Source organism: Symphalangus syndactylus, chromosome 11 (genome assembly GCF_028878055.3).
Source record: "Symphalangus syndactylus isolate Jambi chromosome 11, NHGRI_mSymSyn1-v2.1_pri, whole genome shotgun sequence".
NCBI lineage: Eukaryota > Metazoa > Chordata > Mammalia > Primates > Hylobatidae > Symphalangus > Symphalangus syndactylus.
Genome location: NC_072433.2, coordinates 114,070,536 through 114,094,238, shown reverse-complemented (window position 1 = coordinate 114,094,238; position 23,703 = coordinate 114,070,536). Strand labels below are relative to the sequence as shown.

The window sequence follows — 23,703 nt, the reverse complement described above, 5'->3', positions numbered from 1 at the left end:
TATCCATCATTTTCTCATTATTTACTGTACCACCATTCAAGCCACTACACCTAGAACCTGGAATGCTCAGTAGCTTCCTCACCTCCCTGCTTGTTCTACTCTTGCCTATCCTAAACCCTTCTCATCTACTTCTCAAAGCTAAGGGATCCTTTCAGAAGGGAAAAGCAGTCAGTTCAGTCCCCTTGCCACATAAAACAGAAATGCCCTCCAGCTACCCTTAGCACAAACCTGAAAGACCCTGCATGGCCAGACTCTCGCTTACCCTCTCCAGCCTGTTTCCACCTCTCTCCCCCATTCCCTCTAAGTCTCAGCCATACTCGTCAGTCTTCCGCGTACAAACCATACTGCACACCCTCCACCAGACCCTTCCGCCAGCCTGCAGTGCTCTGTCCCCAACCCACGCCCTTCAGATCCCAGCCCCAGAGCTACCTCTTCAACGAGATCCCACTCAGATCTTTTCTCATATTCCTTCCCTGCAAAGCACTTAGCTGAATAAACGCATGACCTATTTAATAAGGGATAATTTCCTAATACCTGCTTTCCCACACGATTTTCAGTTTGCGGGAGGGTACGGCTGCCAGTTTTGCTCATCGCATTCCCCATAACCTAGTTCAGCCAAGACCTAGTGGAGGAGGCAGTAAATATTAAATTAACGAAAGAATGGATGCATGCAGAGGGGTTAAAATGGCTCGGACTCCTCAACCTCAAAAAGTTGGCTCCCGTACCTGAGGCTCGTTATTAAATGGTTCCCAAACATGCGGGGTCACTTTTCCGTGTTTTGTTTTTTAGTTTGGCCTTGGTTTGTGTGTCACTTTTCACGAGTAAAGGTTCAGGCGCGGCCACCCTTGAGAGCGTAGACGGGACATCACCTGAGATAAAGAGAGCCCAGCCGGCAGTGCTGCCGGCGTGGGGCGGAAGTGCGGGGCGCGGGGCCCGCGCCTGGCGGGTGCGGGCGGAAGTGCCCGGCGCAGGGCGGAAGCAGAGAAGTTGGCGGCGTGAGGCTCAGGTGGGTGCCGTTAACCCCGCGCCGAGGTTGAGCGCTCGCGGCTCTCGGGCTCTGCGCTGACGCCCAGGCAGGCGGGGAGTTCACTGTGCCGCGTGCTGCCAATTTGGATCGTCGTTATACGGAATTTAATTAAACCGGGAGCCATAAATCCATGAACCACCGGGGGGAGATTATAAACGCGTGTGTGTGTCTGTGATAGCGCTCTGGGAAGTAAATAAATGACGGACGGGAAAAGGAAGCTTTTTTTTTTAAGAGAAAGCAGAAAACATCTCAACTTCATACTCCTCCAGTGATTCACAGATGCCCCGTCCCGGGTTTAATTGAATTCTATGAAGTGGTAGTGTAATCACACTTGGGAGCCCGCTGAGCTGACTGCATTTTTAAATAAATATTTTTGAGCAGCCATGTTGACCTTTAATTGGGGTGAAAAGGTTGAAAGGTGCAGCAGGGAACATTGTGAGTGCCGGGGTTCTCTGGATCAGCTGTCTGGATCTCCTCTCAGCCTTATTGGGGAAAAGCAGCCCTCTGGGTACTAAACAATGAGAGAATAAATCAGAGACTGTACATTCTCAACAAATATTCACTTCTGACAAATAGCAGTTTTTTAATAAGTCCAAGGGTAGAAAAGTCCCCACTGAAATGTCATTGTGAGTTAGGCTTGTGACTGTTTTTAAGGCTGTCTTTCACAAGGAGTGTTTTGCTTGGGTGATCTTTATTCTTGTTTATTAATAAATAGTGTATATGTGGTACTTTATATTTTAGTGCCCTTAAAAAAAATCCATAGTATGGCCTTAGCTTGACCCCAAGATTCTCAATTCCTCAAGGACAGAGATGGTGTCTAAGATCTGTTATATCCCAATACTTTCTAGCGCATTTCCCAGAATTAGTATACATTGCCTTGTTTAAGCAGCCACTAGAGCTATGCCTTGGTGCCCAATGCTGAACAAGTTGAGGTGCCTATTAGAGACCGCAGTCTTCTCATTTGGTCATATTCTGAGGACTAGCTTATAAAAATGCATGTGAAGCACTACCAATATTTGGAGCTGTATACATTGAGGTGCATTATAGGTAAATAGAAAGATTTAAAACATTGGGAAAAAAGATACACCCTGGAAATATTGGATAATTATGATAATACTGGGGCAAAGCAGAACTAATCATGGTTCTATGTGAAATATTGTAGCCCAATAACCTGGCTCTGCTGAGGAATTGCCTGGAACCAGAAAGAGCCTGTTGTGAAAATTAAGATTGGTGGGGCTGGTGCTTTAAACAGGCAGGATCCTCAGATTGTCTTTTTTCCCTGCTGCTGTGGCAGCAGTAGCCACATGCCAAGGAAGGATCAATACTTTTTTGTCTCCTTCATCAGAGGAATATGTGGCTGTGTGGTTTTATTTAGATGGACTGTTGGCAGGTAAGTAATAGAAATGAGGATTTTTCCAACTTGGGAATTGATCGGACTGGGTTTCTATTTTGTTCCAGATGCCTGGCTCTAAAGTACTCAGAGACACTGTGAGAAATCCCTTAAAATAGGTTATTTTTTATTATTAAAGTTTTTTTATTTCATAACTTGTATATACTCTAGCTGGCTGATGTATTCAGTTACTCTAATGCTAGGGCTTGGGGTTTCAAACATAGCAGGACCTTGAGGTGATCTGGTACAAGTAGCGAGGTGTTTTTATGTTCCTTATTTAAATCTAATTTTTGCTACTGCTTTATTCAAGGACTATACATCAGAGGAAGCCAAAAGCCAGCTGGAATAGTTCCTGAATACGGTTTTAATCTTGTTTGCAATTATTTCGAAGGGGAGAAATCATCTGGAACAGGTATGTGTAGCAGGGACTAGGTGAGCTTCCTCTCTCCTTCCCCTAGTATTGCATAACAAATTCTAGGGACAAAATCATTTGGGGAAGAATGTGCAGATGAAAAGTTTTGGCTAAGTTTATCATAGATATGATTCCATATCCCTAACTTCCCATCCCAGTACAGCCATGGAGAACAGGAAACATGAAAATGTTAGTCTCTTTTCATTCCAATCCTTACCAAAGTTAAAGTTTCTAGAGATGGAGGCAAACTGAAAGTACCTACCTACTATTTTTAGAAAGTATCCATCTCCAAGGATTTCAGACCATTTCACCAGTAATATCTAGTAACAGCTTTTTTACTGTTATAGCCTTCATCACTGTGGTATTGTGTTATTTGTTTGTGAGTCTTTCTCCTGCTCAAGGTGTGAGTTCCTTAAGGGCAGTGACAATATCTTAATCACTTTTATATTTCTAATACATGGCACAGCACCTGGCACATTGCAAATGCTCAGTACAAGCTATAGAAATGAAAAGATAGTGTCCCTGAAGGGAGGTTGGATCTATAAAAAGTATAAAACATTGAGAATGTAACAAGATAGTGAAAAGAATATAAAGCAGTAACCTCCTTTCAGGTTGTTACTAGAGACAGAAGTAATGCTTTAATAAACAGCTTGGAGCAGGGAAGAGTGTATTTGGGAATCCATTAGATGCTCCTCAAACTGCCTTCCAAGGAGATCTGGCCTGGTCCGTTGTGTGTCCCTTGTTGTTTAGAATATGCAAGCTAAAAGCTTCCACCAGTCCTGTCTCCACACTCTCTCCAGGCCTGCCATGCAACGCCTCACCCAAACACCTGTTTAGCAAATATTTGAAGAGTATCTGTTTGAAAGTGTGCCAAATTATTAGCTTAAGTAGGGCACCAGTATCTTGGTTTGGTCTTGCCTTAAGGATAGAGGACCTCTGTGGAGTCACTGTCTTAAGTCTGGTCACTATTTTAAGTCTAGGTTGCCCAAATAATATTGAAGGAAATCCACACTTGTCTTTTCTACTTTACTAACAACATTTCAAAGGAGTTCAAAGTTGACAGCTTTTTGTATTGTAATAGGACAGTGGTGGTATATGCTGCTGCCTTCTGTTGCCAATGGGATTGCAGCAGAAATCACGTTGTTACAACTGGAAACAAATGAATTTCCTCTCTCATTGTTCCAGTGCTTTTTCATGTTAATCATGAAATAATGGGGAAATGATTTTTAGTCAGGAGGGAAGGACATGACGTTGAATTATTTGATTTTTTTAAAACTCTGTTTCTTAAAACACATAGTCCTTCCATCCAGTGTAGAAAAATGATACTATTATTTAATAGAAAACTCAGTAAATTCAGCCATTTCTCCAGGTTCAAAAATGAAATGAATGTGAATCTTTTTATATTTAGAGAACAGAGCCTAATTCTGATGGTAAAAGAATTCTACTGTCTGAAACTGAGACTTTCCTCATTCTCTCCATCCTTAAATTAAGCCTTATACAAAATGAAGTGTCTGTTAATTGGTATACTCTGAGGATTAATATGAAAAGTGTTTTGCTATTTTTTTGGAAGAAAGAGGGTTGAACTTGGAGATCCCTTCTAGTTCTGAAATTCTGTGTTGATCTCATTATATATAAAAATATGCCATTGTTCCAGGAGAAAATATAGAGAAATGAACTAAAAAATGTAGTATGAAAGACTTAAGCATTAGTTTCCTTATACATAAAGCAAGGGGAATCTCCAAAGTCACTTCCAGTTCCAAAACATTAAAAAAATTCTATCAATGATAGCTATTAAAAAACAGAATACGACTCAAAAGATTGTAGAATCCCACATAACTGAGGTATGCCACAGCCTAATGTCAAGCAAGAGTGGATGGCTCCCAACATTCAGATTGAACACTGTATTTCTACAGGCCTGGGTCTTACTGTTATCACAAGTCCAGGAAATGCTGGGTTTAGCAACTCAATGTCCAAAGTCACTTGCTACAAAATGGCTAGCAATGAATGAAACATCTTTTAGGTTTTGTGGGGTCACAAAGATAACTTTATCTCTTTGACAAGATAAATTGAAAGTGGGTAGAATTTCAGGGACAAAGAGAAGACATTGCCTGGGTGGATGGTTTTTGAATTGCAAACAGTTGTTTTTGGAAATGGGATTATGTGCTTTTTAAATAGCAGGGAAACTTGCATTACTAGCTGGGTACAATAAGACTAAGATGTTTAATGAAATTGCCTTCTTTCTAGGTCAGTATTAAGTATAAGAGATATCTTCAAAGGGAATGGGTCATGTTGGTTAAGAAGGATAATGTGGAAAGGAGCCTGCGTAATTCCTTATATACTTTGTTCCCATCCCTTGAACTAGAATGATTTTGCCCTCATCTTAATGCTATCTTTATGGAATGAAGGAATTTTCAAATTGGTTTTTAAACTCTATTAAGGCCTCATGTATGATATAACCCAATCACATTATTCAGGTTTTCTTGGCTTTTAGGAACAGCTTTGCAGCCATTATGTCATAATTGAACCAAGCATTGTTGCACACTCTGAATTTGGAATATGCTGCTCTGGCTCCAAGCCAGTTGCTGAGTCAGTATCTTTGGAGTTGAGGATGGAGAGGAGGGGTGTAGTGTGTGCAAACCCCATTGTGTTAACAGGAATTAGTCCAGAATTCCCTTTGGACTCTTGGGAACTAGAGGGGGTATATGGCGAGCATACATTACTGTTCTTGATTAGCATCATTATTTTATTTTCTTAGCTGAATGTTTGGAAATTCTTCCCTGACATTGTCATGTGCACCAACCCCATTACTGAGTAGACTCCTCCAAAGCAATGATCCAGAAAGTGTGACTGCTAAGATCTAAATGTTCTAAAACAAAATCTTGCTTATACTGAAGACTCCTCTCCCCTTCCACTTTACATTTGTCAGCTTGCCACAGCTGAGGCAAAGACAGCAGTGCTTCTGGATGGGAAAGAGAATGCCAGGATGAAGAGGATCTTTCATTTAAAATCATCTTTAAAATGTGTTTAATAGTAAGAAAGAGAAATTCATTATTTTTTCTTTGTAGGGAGAGTTCCATCTTGGATGCCTAGACAGTTGCAAGATTAGTGCCCTAGTGTCACCTTCCCCATTTTCCAGCTTGGTTCCTTTTGACACCAACACTTCCCAGTTATGATTGAGAGTGAGAAAAGAGAGTGTGCAGTGAACAAGTACATTTACACTTCTGCCTGGATCTATAAGTGAATTTGAGTCCTCTTTAAAGGGCTATTTTAGGTTCCTACAGGTAAAAACTACTTTGGATTTTTTATTCAAGGCCTTATTTAGTCATAGACTATTCCCATGGCATTTGTTTAGCGTGTGATTTCCCCTTCTCTGATCAGGAGAATGCTTGAGGCCCAAAGCCCCAGGCACAGTTCCCTTGGGTTTCTAAAATGAGAGAATGGGACAAGTGGTAGCATTTCCATTTAATTGTGGATGAAACTGAGGCTTTAGGAGATGAGGATTTGCCTCTCTCTTTGGGTTTTATGTTTATGAAATCCTCACCTAAAAATGCACTCAGGGAATTCAAACATGCTGAATTTCAACAGAAACTCTATATGAAGAATAACTTCAAAGCTCAAAATGAAGAACTATACCATTTGTGCTTAATTCCCCTGACTGATTAGTTAGTAGGAACTGTGTTGGTTTAAATTTATTTTGACCTCTCCAGACAATTTACTCAGAACCACTTGGAACAAGTTTTGTCTTTCAAGATTATCAATAAAATCCACCTTTACAATTACCTAGGCGGCTTCTTTTTTGACGTACATGAATTGAGTATATCCTTGGTAAAATAATAATGGTACTGAATTTTTCCCTGTTTGAGAAATAAAAACAAATATTGGGAAAAACCAGTTGGAAGGGAACTGGTCTTTGCTTAAAACCCATCAAGCGGAAACCTTGATTTCTCAAAATCTAAATTTCAGTACCTTCATAATTTTGTGAAGGCTGAGTAAGTTTAAGCCAATACCTGGTGCCAAGGTATTTGCTAGTCAGTCTTACCTAGACTTAGTGACATCCTTAGGTGCGGATAAATATGTTGAATATTTAAACAGTCATATCTTAGAAATTCCTGTTTAAATAATATTTGTGAGAAAACTTTCAGTTATTTCTATTTGAAATTTTTTTCAGTTTTGCAATTCCCTATTTCTGAGACTGCTGTTAATAGAGATTTAAATGTTTCATTTGAGGCCAGTAAAAGCACATTTCAGTCAATAGAATCATTATTATTAATAGTGATCTCTTACTTTTAATATTGTTTAGTAATCAGTACTTAAGCTTTACTTTTCTATTCTGCTTTATAACTCACACAGAGATTTTTACCTTCATCATCTCTTACCAGTCAACTTTTGCCTTCACTCTTCCCACCCTCCCCACTCCATCCTCACCAGAAAGACCTCCTTTTAGTTAAGATGTTAAATTGGGTAAGAACCACTTAAGGTAGTTCATTTTAGGGGTAGGCATTGGTTGAAAGATTTCATTCCTTTGAAGCAACACCAGATGCATCTCTTCTGATTTGTGGTAGATTGTTTCAGTGTCGCTGTTCTAGTCAAGCCCTCATCAGTCTCCTTGACAATGGACAATTCTCTCATTCTGAAAACACTTTGTCACTGACTTCTGTGATGACACACTTTTCAGGTTTTCCTCCTACCTCACCAGCTGTTCTGTCTGCCTCCTTTGCTGGTTCCTCTTGATCCAACCTCTAAATGTTGGATTGCTTCAGAGATCTATCCTGGGCCCTCTTTTTGTTTTCTGTACAATTTTAGATGATTTCATCTAGTTTCATAGCTGTAAATATAATCCTTAAACCGATGGAGACTCAAGACTTTATCTTTAGACCCGGATTTTTTTCCTGAGTATCAAATCTGTGTATGTCATTCTCTATGTGAGTTCTAACATGTCCCTAACCGAGCTCTTGGTCCGACATATTCTTCAATCTGTTCTTGCCTCAGTTTTCCTTATTTTAGTAACAGGCACTGCCACCCACCTAGAGGCTCAGGACCAAAACTGAGATTGACCTTACTGCCCTCTTTTCTTTTCTTTAATTCCTCACGTCCAATTCATGGGCAAGTCCTGTCGGCTCTGTTTCTGTTCTAGTCCATACCATCCCATCTCATCCAAACTACTGCAGTAGCCTTCTACCTGTGTCCCTGCTCCACTCTTGCCCCCCAACAATCTGTTCTTCGCACAGCAGCTAAAGTTTACTTTTAAAAATGTATATGAGATCATGTCATTTCCCTCTTCTGAATCTAATTGTACTTAGAATAAAATCTCAATTCTTTAACATAACCCACAAGGCCTACGTGATCTGTTCCCTGCTTACTGTGGGTTAACCTCGTCTCCTGATTGTATCCCCTTTTCCTTGGTGTACTCTGCTTAAGCCATACAATCTTTTCTGTTTCTTTCAATAAATCAGTTGTCCTCACTTAACCGGCTTTTGCATTTACTGTTTCCTCTCCAGTGCAAACAACACCTGCTCAGAGAATACCTTAATTAAAGAACCTGCTTCAGTCAGCATCACATCACTCTGCTATTATCTCTTCCCTGTATGTATCACCATCTCAAATGGCCTGACATTAAAGAGTCTCTTCACTAGCACATGGACCCCATGAAGGCAACGTACCTTACTTTCTTGTTCATCACCATACCCCAGCAGCTATAATAGTATCTGATACATGAAAAATATTAGATAATTGTTGAATAAATGCATCCCACACCTAGATTTTCATAACTGACTTCTCTTTTCCACCTCCATTCTCCTTTTCTCAACAGTCTTTTCTGCCTGCTGCTGCCAAATTAATCTTTCAAAACACCGATTTTATCACATCACTCATTCAGAACCCTTCAGTGGTTCCCAAGACATACACATCACACATTGCTTAACCACCATTAAAATCCTCCACAGGCTCGTCCTGGTCCACCTTCCAAAGCTTATTTTCCACTATTATTCAGCAGAAGTCTCTTTACCCTGTTCAAGGTTTCCCCCATCAAATAGCCATGGCATTCCTACCTCTATTACCTTTGTGTCTAACCCTGAATTTGGAAGCTTTCTCTTTTTTGTACATATCAAAATCCTCAATGAAACGATTTAAGATATTTCTCTTGTGAAGCCACCTCCAATTTTAGCCTGTAGTACTCTTCTTTCCCATTCTCTTATAACATTTGAATTATATGGCCCTGTTACAGTATTTCCTGTATTTCTAATTTACCTGCTCATATACATGTCTCAACTTCTGACCAGATTTTTCATGGGTTGGGATCAACTGTTATTCATTTTTAACCCATCTTTCCATCCCCACTGTGGAACTAATGAGTGAATGATATCATTGGTTCACTAATCACTGTGAAGCCTAACATAAAACTTTATTGTTTTAGTTAAGAATTCAACACCTTTCTCCTGAATCTCTATAACTGAAATACATCTTGTTATTCTTGTTACTTGTATCAAACATGTAGAGTTGATTACTCCATCTGAGAGCTTTATTTAGAGGTGAAAAAATGAGCTAAACACCAGGCAGGATACAAAAAAAAAAATAATGGCTTAATGTTACTGAGAACTAGAAGGGCAAGAGGATGGGCATCTACTAAGTGAAGGATATGTAAATGCTGTATACCTTCAGTGAAATTGTCGTCTTAGGCAAGGCTCACACTTCAAATAGCTAAAGAATGTTTTCACTGAGCAGTGTGTTGAATACAAATTAATGTAGCACCCATTGAGTCCAAACAGTGGAATAGGGACATCCAGCTACTTAGAAATTGTCATGGTAATAATTTGAAGGGAAATAAAGAGTTTTTGTCCCAGGCACTCATGTGACCAATCCTTTCTGGAGACTGATTCTTTGCTGGCTTCTCTCATCCCCTGTGTGGTAAACCTGTTGACACTGAAATCTGGAAGTAGAAGCTGCATAGAGGGAGTGGTATGAGGAGCTCATACCACTCAGGTATGAGTCTCAGTCCCCAGGGCTGGGCCATAATATAGGCCTATTCATAGTTTAATGTGTTGTGTGGAAGCAAATCTGCAGTCCAAACTGTGTAGTCAGAATGAAGCTGAGCATGACACCATGTATAGCCAGGCCCACAGGCGGGTGGTTAGCTCAGGATCTTTGTTGCAAAATTTTGTTTGAGTTGGCTCTACCTCCTTAACACTTCCCCCTGGATGCTAAGGCTGAGACACTAGAAAAGCACCTCTGATCTCACCTATGCCAGTGAGTTAGAGCTGCACTCCAGGTTGGGCCTTCTACTCCCCACTCCCTGTTTCTGTTCCAAAGCCTCATTTTCCCTCTGTGTAGCCCCTGGGAATTGACACATCAAAATATTTACTCAATTTTCAGTTTTGGTTTTGTCCCTATATGGCACCTCTTCTTGTCACTCTTGGCTCCACAAGAGTCATTCTTCTCTCTTGCCCTTCAACCCAAGATCCCAGGCTAGGTTCCCACTTGTTTGGGAGACTGGGAGGTTTGGACACAGATGACTGACCAAAAGCACAGGGGCACACTGGGGAGGCATCAATTGTCCCTGTTTCGCTGGATTGGTAGAGCCCAGTGACCCAGATGTGTCCCCTAAGAGCAACCTCACCTCATTACATAAACTTCCAGTAATCTAAAATAATGGTTTTGTTCCCAAAAGAGGTGTGTGTGTGTTTGTGTGTACATGTTTCTAGTCATTTGGGTAAAAATAGGAATGTTAACACTTAGATAGTAATAAATGTGAAATAGAGCACTTAACTTCTCACATGACACAAATGACTGAACAGAAGCCCTGAGTCTTCTTTAGGGAACATAGGTTCAGTGAGAGCTACAGTAATAGTATTTAGTTAATGTCAGCTCAGCATTAAATTTACATTATATTCTTGTGAAGAAGCTCCAACATTATCTGTTAAATAACTAAGGCAGTACCTGGGCTGATGTAGACTTTTTGATTTTGCACATGAACTAATACTGCAGCTTGCTGATGAGGGATCACATGAGCTTGAAAATTTGGTGTGCCAAAGGATTCTTTGTATGAATAAAAATTCTGGTCGGTGAAGGTCAGTTTCTCTACTCAAGCAAGAATAATGTTATTTCCCTTCTAATCAGACATACACAGTGTTTGAAGAATCCAGGAACTCCATACAAGTGATGTGCAGCCATAGCCTGGGCAGCTCCTCATGCAAAAAATGAATAATCTTTAATAAAGACTCAAACGACCCTGGCTTCTTTCTATACTATAATCAGTTGCCTTAATGGTGTGCCCCTTAGTGCCTTGCAGGGAAAATACTATAAAGTTATTTTTCTTATGTTGCCTCAAGGAGGGCTGAATTGGTCCAGTCAGTCCTCCTCCCATGTTGTATTTGACTCTGCCATAAAGACCACTGAAATCAGCCTCAGTTTTATTGAAAGGCCAGCATTCCCTTTCTCTTTCAGGGTGATCCATGCCTCTGAGGGGCACTAGACTTGAAACAGCAGGAGTCACCATCTTTATTGTTAGGCTGTGGAATTTGTTTTAAGCACATTCTAAATCCAGTCTTATGTCTTTTGCTATTTTTTTTAGTCTGTGACAAAGGTGACCGAATTGTTCTTTGATATTGTGGACACAGCTCTCTTTGCTCATATCATAGAGGCATATAACAAAATATGAAGGATAAAATTGTGTCTGTGTGTGTAGTAAGGACACATATTTCATGACTAAATTCAATGACATAATCAAAAAAGTGTTGTCCTCTCACAGTCATGAGCTAACAGGCAGAGACCATGTTTCAGGATATTTTTTATAGTGCTGAGATACTGTTCAAAAATAATAGAACTAATGAAAATATCACATTGACAGAGTAGCCCATATTAAGATTTTACTTCAAGAAGGCATGATTCAGTGAACGTGACATTGACAGCAATGGTGTTAGGGTTTACAGAGTTAGTAAAATATTCTAAGAAGAATATTATAGAGTTCCCATTGAAGTGTATCATTTTTCATTTTATTTTTTCCTTTCTAGGATTAAGTAAATGTCAGAAATTAAGGAATTTTAGCATACTATCTGCCTAGAAGAGGTATAGGGAGCTTTTTCTATCAGACTCTAATATAATTTTATAATACAGTGCTTCCAAAGAAATAAGTTAATTTAACAATACGATAAAATGAATATACCTTAGAGTATTTGAAGAATATGCAGGTAGTAAAATTGCATAGTATGGATGCATTTCTCAGTAAACGGATGTGCCATGTTTAAGCAATTTAAAGTGTGTAAAAAAGTAGAAATGGAGAATAACAGTGGAAAAGAGAACTAGTTACAAACAGAATGGTTGTAGCATCACTGAAGACTTTACTTAGCTCTGTGGATTGGTTGAATAAATCCTCCAGCAAATCTGGAATGAATAGCAACTCTCCTTACTATGACAGGTTTTATTTGTCTTGGGTGCAACCAAAACCACATGCTGTGTTTTGTCATGTTGGAAAAACTGAAGCAGATTTCCGTTGTGAATTTGAAGTTTTTAAAAAAACCTTAATACTTCAGTCTCAACTCAGCCAGGTAAAAGCAATGTTTTCCTTTTCTTATCAACCAGACGTCAATAAATCTTAAATCCCTTCACCAAAAGCATGTAGCTGCAGTTCACTGCCCTGGTCGCAGTCAGATCACCACCACAGATGGCCTAATCCTTCTCATTTCCAGGGACCTTTAATAAAACTAATTTTTCTTTAATAAAGTTAATTCTTCTGCCTTTAATAAAGGTAATTTTTAACTTTCTTTCTCTTAGAAGGGTGTGTCACCATTAGCATAGAGACTTTCCAAATCCCATGATGTATAAGTTTCTACCTAGAGTAAACATGGCTAACAATTCTGTACCTCCTCCCCATTTTTATAGCCTGTGTAGACAAAGCTGTGTTTAGAAGGTATGTCTCTAACTACATTTACCTATTGGAAAATTGTTCATTCTGCTGAATCTATAGAAATATGTATATACCAGTGATTAACACTTCGTTGAGAGTAGCACAGAATGTTATGAAATTGTTTAGATCTACGTTTTACCTTGGAACAACTGGATAGCAGATCCTTGCAAAATTCTCATCATATTCCTTTTTTATGCATTTGTCAGGATCATTTAGTTGGCAGAGAGATCCAAGTAGAAGTGGAAGAGTAAGGGCTGAAGAATAAGGGAATGATCATTGTTTTCATGGATCAGTATCCAGTCTTTTTGTTCTGTGGTCTTTATTCTAGCGTGATATGGGTTGGTGGTTTTCTCTAAAGTCGTATCATTCTGTTTGAAATGAGTTTAAGGCTAATCTCACACTGAGGAGCCTGGTCTCCAGTGAAGATTAGCATTTAATTAACATAGTAACGCTCTGTGAAGCAGAGGAGGGCAAGATTTGAGGTGGTGGTGAAGGAGTTAGAACCAGCTGCAGTACCCCAACCCAAAATTTTGTGGGTACCCTGAGGAGCACTGATCTTTAGTTATTATATAGAATAGGCCCAAATAGTGACTGCTGTACATACTGAGTATCTAATCAGGGGTAGAGATGAGATTAAAGAAGGTGAGAAAAGCTCACTTCAATACTTTTAACATCCAAATAAATATTTGAGCGCCTATTATGTGCCAGGTTAATTGTGGGTACTTGGAGATACAGGGTTGAACAAGTACCTGTTTTTATAGAACTTGCATTGTAGTGGAGGGGGCATAAATAATTTTAGATAGTAAAGGGCAAAAGAAAACTACAGCAAGGTGTGAGGGTGGGGAGTGATGGGCTGACTAACATTGGTAAGTTAGTCACTAAGACCTCCAAGGAGATTACATGAGGCCCAGGCCAAGTGAGGAGAAGCTACTTCAGAGCTTTTCATGCAGAAGTAAAGCAAGTGCAAAACGAGGAAGAAATGATATTGGGTATACAAGGAACAGAAAGAGAAACTTTGCAGTTGCAACTTGCCAAGGCAAGGGAGGGGAAAGTGATAGATGAAGTTGCAGAGATACAGTAAAGCAAAGTTTAAAAATGATGATCTCAGGAATTAGTTCATCCTGGAAATACTGATAAATGACAAAGCCAATAGTGCACATGTGTTTTTAAAGTGAAATTATAATATTTACAGTTTTAAGGACAAAGCTGGAGACTCAGTAGAATAACTAGGAATAAACAGAATGATTGTAGCATCACAGAGGACTTATGTCTTATGTTGAGCAAAGTAGCAGGATGAGGAAGCTTCAAAGCCTAGTGTTTGAGATGCTGCGATCACCAAGCTGTTCTTACTGGAATATGTCCAGTAGAAACACAAGTACATTTGTGTATGAGGTTTCCAAAAGTTATGATAATCTCCTTTTGAAACACTTCTTAAGGAGTTGAGTAGATTTTTTTTTCTGACAAGGTAATTCAGCCTGATTCTCTCCTATAGTTCCTGTAAGTAAGCTTTGTAGTTTTTGTTCTTGTTTTTGTTTTTTTGAGATGTAGTTTTGCTCTTGTTGCCCAGGCTGGAGTGCCCTGTGCAATCTCGGCTCACCGCAACCTCCACCTCCCAGGTTCAAGCAGTTCTCCTGCCTCAGCCTCCAGAGTAGCTGGGATTACAGGTTCCTGCCACCATGCCCAGCTAATCTGTATTTTTAGTAGAGACAGGGTTTCTCCATGTTGGTCAGGCTGGTCTCAAACTCCCGACCTCAGGTGATGCCTCGGCCTCCCAAAGTGCTGGGATTACAGGCGTGAGCCACCATGCCCGGCCAGCTTTGTGTTTTCTTACGTCACACAGTGGAGAAGCATAGGTCTCATAAGGGATAGTCTGAACTTTTACCTGGGGACTTATGCTGCTTACCCATTGTTTCTTTTTCTTTTTCGAGATAAGATCTCATGCCCATCGCCCAGATTGGAGTGCAGTGGTGCAATCACAGCTCACTGCAGCCCCAACTTCCCAGGCTTGGGTGATTGTCCCACCTCAGCCTCCTGAGTAGCTGGGACTACAGGTGTACACCACCACACCTAGCTAATTTTTTGTATTTTTAGTAGAGATGGGGTTTTGCCATGTTGCCCAGGCTGGTCTTGAACTCCTGGGCTCAAGTCATCTGCCCATTTTGGCCTCCCAAAGTGCTGGGATTACAGGTGTGAGCCATGGCACCTGGCCCTCATTGTTTTCTTTACCATGGCAGTGGCTAGGTGTTGTTGAATGCTTGCCAGTATAATAAGCTATCCATGAGAATAAAAGCCATCCAAGAAACCTCCACATTTTAGGGATCATCAAGATGCTGGCAAAATCTGCAGATGAAGTTTCATATTCAAATTAACAAACCCATGCAGTTTATTTACAGAAACCAAGTGATTAGGCACACAGCTAATTCATAACAAGGGATTTTTTTCTATTCTAAATTCGGTTTTGTTTGGAATACAATGAATGTTGAGGCATCAGAGATACTTGCCAAATTTCTAAGTCTTCCCAACACTCCTGGACTTGAAGAAATAATTCTGAAGCCCATAAATTCCATCATAAGCTTGCAAATTACTGTTCATATTGTAAGGAACAAAGTCTAGGGCACATACGTTTACTGCTTTATTTTTCTTTTGGCAGAATTAAGATGCTCTGGTTTCAAGGAAATAGCATGCAACTTGCCAGATCCTCCTTTGGACTCTTCTTGAGAAATTGCTCTGCCTCTAAGACAACTCTGCCTGTGCTGACCTTATTCACAAAGGTACAAAGTGAAAAAGTAAAATTGTTGGGTGAAGAAAGTTGTACATTTAAGAAAAGGGGACAAAGTTGAAAGGAAAGGCAATGGAATAAACTTTCTTCAGACCTGCTCTTCAATTTTTGTATCAGCATAACAGCAGCAACTCAGTTTTCTACCCAGATACCTTATTATCTCCCCATTAGCAAAGGGTAAATTGATGTATTTAATGGTCATCTGGCCCCTACATTGAAAAAAATGAAGTATAGGTTATACTATGGTGTTTAAAAATGTATCATTTAGAAATATAATCAATTATTTTTATTTGTGGTAATTATGTTCTATAAAGTCACCTTGAACACTGAATTAGTGAATATTGCTCCTAGGGGAAATACACAGTTAGGTTCCTATGAGTCTCTGGTCATAATATTTTCATCAGCCTACCAAATACAGAAGCTTATTTTATGTATGATTCTATTTAAAGATACTTTATTTTTACATGCGTACCATGGAATACTATGCAGCCATAAAATAGATGAAATCATGTCTTTGCAGCAACATGGATGCAGTTAGAGGCCATTATCCTAAGCAAATTAACACAGGAACAGAAAACCAAATACCGCATGTTCTCACTTATAAGTGGGAGCTAAACACTGAGTACACATGCACACAAAGAGGGGAATGATAGACACCAGGGCCTACTTGAGGGTGGAGGGTGAGGATTGAAAAACTACCTGTCAGGTGTATGCCTACTACCTGGGTGACGAAATCATTTGCACACCAAACCCCAGTGGCATGCAATTTACCCATGTGACAAACCTGCACATGTACCCTAGAACCTAAAATAAAAGTTGAAAAAAAAAATTTTTTAATAAAGATACCTTATTTAGTATATATTGTTGATTCATTAACACTAAACTCACAGCCAATAGCACCTGTGTATAACTCATGCCTAAATGACGCTTATCAAACACATGTATTTTCTCCCTAAGGCACATCACAGTCTTCTTGTGCTTAGGAACACTAGCCAGCCCTTCAGCACTATGCCTGGGGGCTTATTTAAACAGTGAAATCACCGATAAAAAGCACAAAAATGCAAAAATCTGGCACTATGCAGACCATGAAAAGGACACTAGCTTGCATTTACAGTATGAGAGCTGAAACAAGAAGGCAGAGCATCACCTTGTTTGACCTCAGCTTAGAATGAGTGCTTTGGGTAACTGAAATCTCTCACCACTCTACACATGTGCATGTCTGTGAATACCTGCAAAAGCACTTCAAGTATTGATTTGGGGGTTGCAAAGAAGTTTAAGCAATTAGGCAAATTCATAAATATGGAATCCATAAATAATGAGGACTGATTGTACTTGTTTTCTTATCCCTAACACTAGTTTTAAGCCATAAAGCTAGTTTTAAAATATTTAACAGCTTTATCTCCCTGAAATTATAATACAGACATTAATGATTTCTTTTTTTGCTAATTAACATCACTTTGTGTGATTTAAGAAAAAAGAAATAAAGTGCAGGTTAATAGAAGTAACTTTGGTGAATAATACTGCAATTCACACAAAAAAGATCTCTTTTCAATAGGTTTTTGAGATTTCAGGCATTTTAGCAATTTGGATATATATGACAGTTATCTAATAACAAAGTTTAATGAGTTTTAAAAATGAATTTATTGATGAAAATATTTAATCTAAACTACTTTTTATATCTGTAAGTATATATTGCACTGTTGGAAATTATGGAACCAAAAATATTTCATCATCTGAGAGTCCATGATGGGAAACCCATGTGCAAACCACAGAAGTTAAATAATCCCTTAAGGCTGATGTTGCTCACTCAGCCTAACAGTTCTGCACTGTTCTTCAGTTTGGGCAGCAGCTTATATAGCCAAAAACATTTGTTAAAAACAAAACGAAAAAACCACACCAATTTTCCATTCAACTTAATATTTATACTTAATGCTTATTCTGTACCGTTAGGCACACAAGAAGATGGCACTCCCACCTTTGGCAGCTTATAATCCAGTGAAGTAAATGCTTAAAAGTACAGTATCAGATTGCTATCAATTATGAAAAATAGAAAGTACTTCCCAGAGTGAGTTAAACAAAAAGATTTTGGAGTTGGTCTGGTTTCAGGAACAGCTTGATTTAGGAACTAAACATGTTAACAATCTCTTCAGCTTTGCATCCTCAGGGTTAAATCCCCCTCTAGTTCTTCTCATGTGATAATGGTCTGGCTCTGTGTCCCCACCCAAATCTCATCTTATAGCTCCCATAATTCCCACATGTTGTGGGAGGGACCTGGTGGGAGATGATTGAATTATGGGGTGAGTCTTTCCTGTGCTGTTCTTGTGATAGTGAATGGGTCTCACGAGATCTGACGGTTTGAAAATGGGAGTTTCTCAGCACAAGCTCTCTCTTTGCCTGCTGCCATCCATGTGAGATGTGACTTGTTCCTCCTTGCCTTCTACCATCATTATGAGGCCTCCCCAGCCATGTGGAACTGTAAGTCCAATAAACCTCTTTCTTTCGTAAATTGCCCAGTCTTGGGTATATATTTATCAGCAGCATGAAAACGGACTAATATATCATGGATGACTGCAGCCATCCCAAGCCTCAGATCTCACATCTCAGACATCTACAGAAACTCCAGCAAAAGCCTTATGGCTACCCACTGGCTCTGACTGGCCCATTCTTGAGGGATAAGATGCACTGATTGCCTGAGCCTAAGTCAGGTTTCTCACCTTTGTTGTTCTGGGATGGAGTCAGCCACATGCTGAGAGTAGTTCCTGTGAAGCAATATTATAGCACGCTTGCTACAAGAAAGGGGAGTGGGTGGTGGACAGCCAACCCAACAAATGTCCACTATGGTTTAGGAACAGAGTAAATAACAAGTGCCATGGAAAATCCTAGAGAAGGATATTTGAATGGTCCATTCCACTGGTATCTTTTTTTGGTTCTTTATCCTTATAAAATTTGATGAGCCTTTCCTCATAAAAATATATACACATATTTTCAGGTATAATTTGCATAGACTTCTGTGGACCCCAGGTCTAAAAAACAAAACAAAGCAAAAAACCCAATCTAGATTCTTCTAAAGTTCTTAATATAAAAGCAAAATTTTATCACATTTGGTACTTCTGTAATTTAGCATGTTCTTGGGTTTTTTTGCTTTTAAGATCCTGTGTTGACTTTTTGAAACCTTCTCTGAAAATTTTAGGATGATTATCTTAAAACATTACAAACTATCCATAATCTATGTATTGCTAATGCTAATAATAACATGATAAGCCAATTCTCTGTTCTAGGAGATTAGGGCCAGAAAGACCCTTTAATGGTCTGATTCTTATTTCAAAACAAGCTGTGAGTTAAGCTGGAGGAAAGGCCTCTCTTTTACATAATAGTTTATCTCTTCCTGTCATGTTAAAAAGAAGGTTTTATATAAGCATAAGTAATTTGGGGTCTGTTTTGAGCTCATCCAAGAGAACCTATAGCAGGTCTCTGTTCAGTCAAGGGCTGAGAAGCCTTTAAAATCTGCCGATGTAGCCTTGTAATATAGTTTGAAATCAGGTAGCGTGATGTCTCCAGCTTTGTTCTTTTTGCTTAGGATTGTCTTGGCAATGCGGGCTCTTTTTTGGTTCCATATGAACTTTAACGTAGTTTTTTCCAATTCTGTAAAGAAGGTCATTGGTAGCTTGATGGGGATGGCATTGAATCTATAAATTACCTTGGGCAGTATGGCCATTTTCATGATATTGATTCTTCCTCCAAGCCTACAGTAACCAAAACAGCATGGTACTGGTACCAAAACAGAGATATAGACAAATGGAACAGAACAGAGCCCTCAGAAATAACACTACACATCTACAACCATCTGATCTTTGACAAACCTTACAAAAACAAGCAATGGGGAAAGTATTTCCTATTTAATAAATGGTGCTGGGAACACTGGCTAGCCATATGTAGAAAGCTGAAACTGGATCCCTTCCTTACACCTTATACAAAAATTAATTCAAGATGGATTAAAGACTTAAATGTTAGACCTAAAACCATAAAAACCCTAGAAGAAAACCTAAGCAATACCATTCAGGACATAGGCATGGGCAAGGACTTCATGACTAAAACACCAAAAGCAATGGCAACAAAAGCCAAAATAGGCAAACTGGATCTAATTAAACTAAAAAGCTTCTGCACAGCAAAGGAAACTACCATCAGAGTGAACAGGCAACCTACTGAATGGGAGAAAATTTTTGCAATCTACCCATCTGACAAAAGGCTAATATCCAGAATCTACAAAGAACTTAAACAAATTTACAAGAAAAAACCAAACAACCCCATCAAAAAGTGGACAAAGAATATGAACAGACACTTTTCAAAAGAAGACGTTTATGCAGCCAACACACACATGAAAAAATGCTCATCATCACTGGTCATCAGAGAAATGCAAACCAAAACCACAATGAGATACCATCTCACACCAGTTAGAATGGTGATCATTAAAAAGGCAGGAAACAACAGGTGCTGGAGAGGATGTGGAGAAACAGGAACACTTTCACACTGTTGGTGGGAGTGTAAACTAGTGCAACCATTGTGGAAAACAGTGTGGCAATTCCTCAAGGATCTAGAACTAGAAATACCATTTGACCCAGTGATCCTATTACTGGCTATATATAAAAATATATACACATATTTTCGGGTATAATTTGCATAGACTTCTGTGGACCCCAGGTCTAAAAAACAAAACAAAGCAAAAAACCCAATCTAGATTCTTCTAAAGTTCTTAATATAAAAGCAAAATTTTATCACATTTGGTACTTCTGTAATTTAGCATGTTCTTGGGTTTTTTTGCTTTTAGGATCCTGTGTTGACTTTTTGAAACCTTCTCTGAAAATTTTTGGATGATTATCTTAAAACATTACAAAGTACCCATAATCTATATATTGCTAATGTTAATAATAACATGATAAGCCAATTATAAATCAAAGGATTATAAATCATGCTACTATAAAGACACATGTACAGGTATGTTTATTGCAGCACTGTTCACAATAGCAAAGACTTGGAACCAACCCAAATGTCCATCAATGATAGACTGGATTAAGAAAATATGGCACATATACACCATGGAATACTATGCAGCTATAAAAAAGGATGAGTTCGGCCGGGCGCGGTGGCTCACGCTTGTAATCCCAGCACTTTGGGAGGCCGAGGCGGGCGGATCACAAGGTCAGGAGATCGAGACCACGGTGAAACCCCGTCTCTACTAAAAATACAAAAAAAAAATTAGCCGGGCGTGGTGGCGGGCGCCTGTAGTCCCAGCTACTCGGAGAGGCTGAGACAGGAGAATGGCGTGAACCCGGGAGGCGGAGCTTGCAGTGAGCCGAGACTGCGCCACTGCACTCCAGCCTGGGTGACAGAGCGAGACTCCGTCTCCAAAAAAAAAAAAAAAAAAAGGATGAGTTCATGTCCTTTGTAGGGACATGGATGAAGCTGGAAAACATCATTTGGAGCAAACTGTCGCATGGACAGAAAACCAAACATGGCATGTTCTCACTCATAGGTGGGAATTGAACAATGAGAACACTTGGACACAGGGCTTGGAACATCACACACCGGGGCCTGTCATGGGGTGGGGGGAGTGGGGAGGGACAGCATTAGGAGAAATACCTAATGTAAATGATGAGTTGATGGGTGCAGCACACCAACATGGCACATGTATACATATGTAACAAAACTGCACGTTGTGCACATGTACCCTAGAACTTATAGTAAAAAAGTATAATATATAATATATATAATAAAAGTATAATAAAACATATAGGAGAAAGTGGGAAAAAAATAAAACATAAAAATAAAATCTGCCGATGATCCATAGTATTCTCAACAGACTTCTCCGCTAGATGGTTTATGAGTGCAAACAATGGACACTAAAAGTTGTTTGCTCTTCAGGTGGAGAATTTGTCCAGGAAACCTATTGTTGACACTTGTAATGAGAAAACAGGCGGTGCAATAATCATCTGAAGCGAATAGAGATTTGTTTTACTTTTTAAAGATGAGGCAATTACTATCTAACTCCATCCTAATGGGTTTCTTCCTGTGGACTGATTAGGAAAAACAGGCTGGCAAGGCTCAGTGCTTTTCAGTCAGAACAGACTTTAAGCCATCCTTGTGGTGTCAGCCAGGCCAACTGTATGAGGCCGTAAGGGTGCACCTGACCTAGGAAGGACAAAGCCCTTAGATCAGTGGAAAAGAGAAACATCTATGTGTATGTATTATACATACACATAGATAGATGGCTTGATTTTTGGAGAAAAATCAGAACAAAACAACCAAAAAAATGCAGAGAGCCTATGAAATATTAGTTATTTATAAGATTCTATGGTAGTGTTTTACTTTGGAAAAACAGTGTAACTAACGTGGTAGAAAACTATTCTTTAAAATAAGTATAATCTCCCTCTTATGGGTTTTTTGTTTTGTTTTGTTTTTGTAAGGGCAAATGCCATTCTTTGGGTTTAATCGCTTGTTTTTTTTTTTTTTTTCTTCCTGTAGGACCCATGCCCCCTTTGTGATGAAGCCAAGGAAGTACTCAAGCCTTATAAAAACAGGGTAATATAATACAGTGTGGCTTTTATGTATATGGAATGCATATTAGATGTGGTATAAAGTATCTGCCTGGATCCTTCCTTTAGGAAAAGAGATTAAATGATTTTTCATTTAAATTTTCTTTCTATTCTTCAGAGAGATAGTTTAGTGCTTATTACCATAAAATTCATTACACTTAAGTGTTTTTCCCTGAGCAGTACTGGTTTTCTTACTCTGGCTCTTAATGAGTCAAAGTTAACTAGCAGGTGCAGTATTCGTGTTTTCTTTAAACTTTTGCCCCATTCCTTTTATCTTGTTTTGCAGTTTGCACCGATGTGTTTTCATGTAACACACCATCACACCTTTCCAGTTCCTATAACCGAAACATTTCTGTCCTGATTCTCAGTCAGCCTCCCAACTGGGACATGTTTTATTTCAGTGGAACTGAGTACTGTCCTGATGCTGAATGTAACAAGGGTAACAGAAAAGCAGCAAGATCAGGAAGTAGAGAATATAATGAAACCAGTCAAGTTTTGGAAATCAGGGACGTTAGATCACTGTGAACCTAAACCAAACAAACAACTATAAGGAAAATGGCATTAGAAATGGTCTGGGGATCAGTTTATCACTGCAGTTGTTACATCACCCCATGGTCTAAAATACAAAGCTTTGGTCTGTATCTGTTTCAGTTCATTTTACAGGAGGTGAACATCACACTTCCGGAAAACTCTGTCTGGTATGAAAGGTATAAATTTGACATTCCTGTCTTTCACTTGAATGGCCAGTTTCTGATGATGCATCGAGTAAACACCTCAAAACTTGAAAAACAGCTCCTGAAGCTTGAGCAGCAAAGTACTGGAGGCTGACTAATGCCCTCATGATTTTCCACCCTCTCTTCCCAAAAGCATCTTCCTAAGGAAATGACCATGGCCTGATACTCATTTTGTTGCTTGTACAGAGCCCTAAGGATGTTCTGAATTCAGTGGTGCCAAATAAATGTTGACATTCCCCTTTTGGTTGATGGAAGTATCAGTGTGGGAACTGTTTACTTAATGGCATTTTATAAAATAAGAAGAGCATATTGGCAGGGAGGAGATGATGGAGGGAGGGAGAAGTCCATTTGTCTTATTTATCCTTTTTGTATTAATAGAGAAGCACTTCACATTCACTGGGCAATGCCGTTTATAGGAAGAAGGTTCTGCATTCCTGCTGCTGCCCCGGAGGGCTTAACTTTTTAATGAAAGAATAAATGCTCTTCCACTCAGTAGATAAAGTGAAATGCGAATTGTTAATAACTGTGCACGGTCAATAAAGGGATGTTTTAAGGAATACATCTGCATGAAGCCTATTCAGTGGTATTTAATAATACCTGTTTAAAATTAGAGTTCATTTTTGTTGAGTAGAAGAGAATTATTATCCTAGCCAAAGAGGCATCATTTGAGAAAAACAAAAGAAAAACTTAAACCCCTAAAATGTATATAAAAATCTCAACATTCTCTACACAGTCATTGAATTGATTTTTAGTATTTGAGGACTGCCTTTCATAGTTATTCAGTTACCATCAATTGAGTTAATTCAACTTATTTTAAGACAGTAGGTTTTTTTTAAATCAGATTTTAATATCTTGGAAAAAATCACTCCTAAA

At 39.1% G+C, this 23,703-nt stretch overlaps 1 protein-coding gene across 3 annotated transcripts; it reads left to right on the top strand.

Annotated features, from left to right (window-relative positions):
• Nucleotides 1–923: 923 nt before the first annotated feature.
• On the top strand, nt 924–23,389 carry C11H5orf63 (chromosome 11 C5orf63 homolog). Of its 3 annotated transcripts, XM_055299173.2 has the most exons (6): nt 924–1,006; nt 2,728–2,829; nt 15,378–15,498; nt 22,026–22,082; nt 22,748–22,803; nt 23,209–23,389. In XM_055299173.2, the coding sequence occupies exons 3-6, from the start codon at nt 15,385–15,387 to the stop codon at nt 23,294–23,296; spliced, it is 315 nt and encodes a 104-aa protein (XP_055155148.1). In that variant the 5' UTR covers nt 924–1,006; nt 2,728–2,829; nt 15,378–15,384; the 3' UTR covers nt 23,297–23,389. The 3 variants fall into 3 exon arrangements, with proteins under 3 accessions (XP_055155148.1, XP_055155149.1, XP_055155147.1); XM_055299174.2 differs by lacking the exon at nt 22,748–22,803; XM_055299172.2 differs by lacking the exon at nt 23,209–23,389 and having other exon boundaries at nt 22,748–23,084.
• Nucleotides 23,390–23,703: the final 314 nt, after the last annotated feature.

Bases quoted from the DNA above. Each gene is read 5' to 3' on its own strand.
- C11H5orf63 (XM_055299172.2), top strand. From the start codon at position 15,385: ATGCTCTGGTTTCAAGGAAATAGCATGCAACTTGCCAGATCCTCCTTT. The intron at 15,499-22,025 runs GTACAAAGTGAA...TTCTTCCTGTAG, and splicing joins TGCTGACCTTATTCACAAAG to GACCCATGCCCCCTTTGTGA. The intron at 22,083-22,747 runs GTAATATAATAC...TATCTGTTTCAG, and splicing joins TCAAGCCTTATAAAAACAGG to TTCATTTTACAGGAGGTGAA.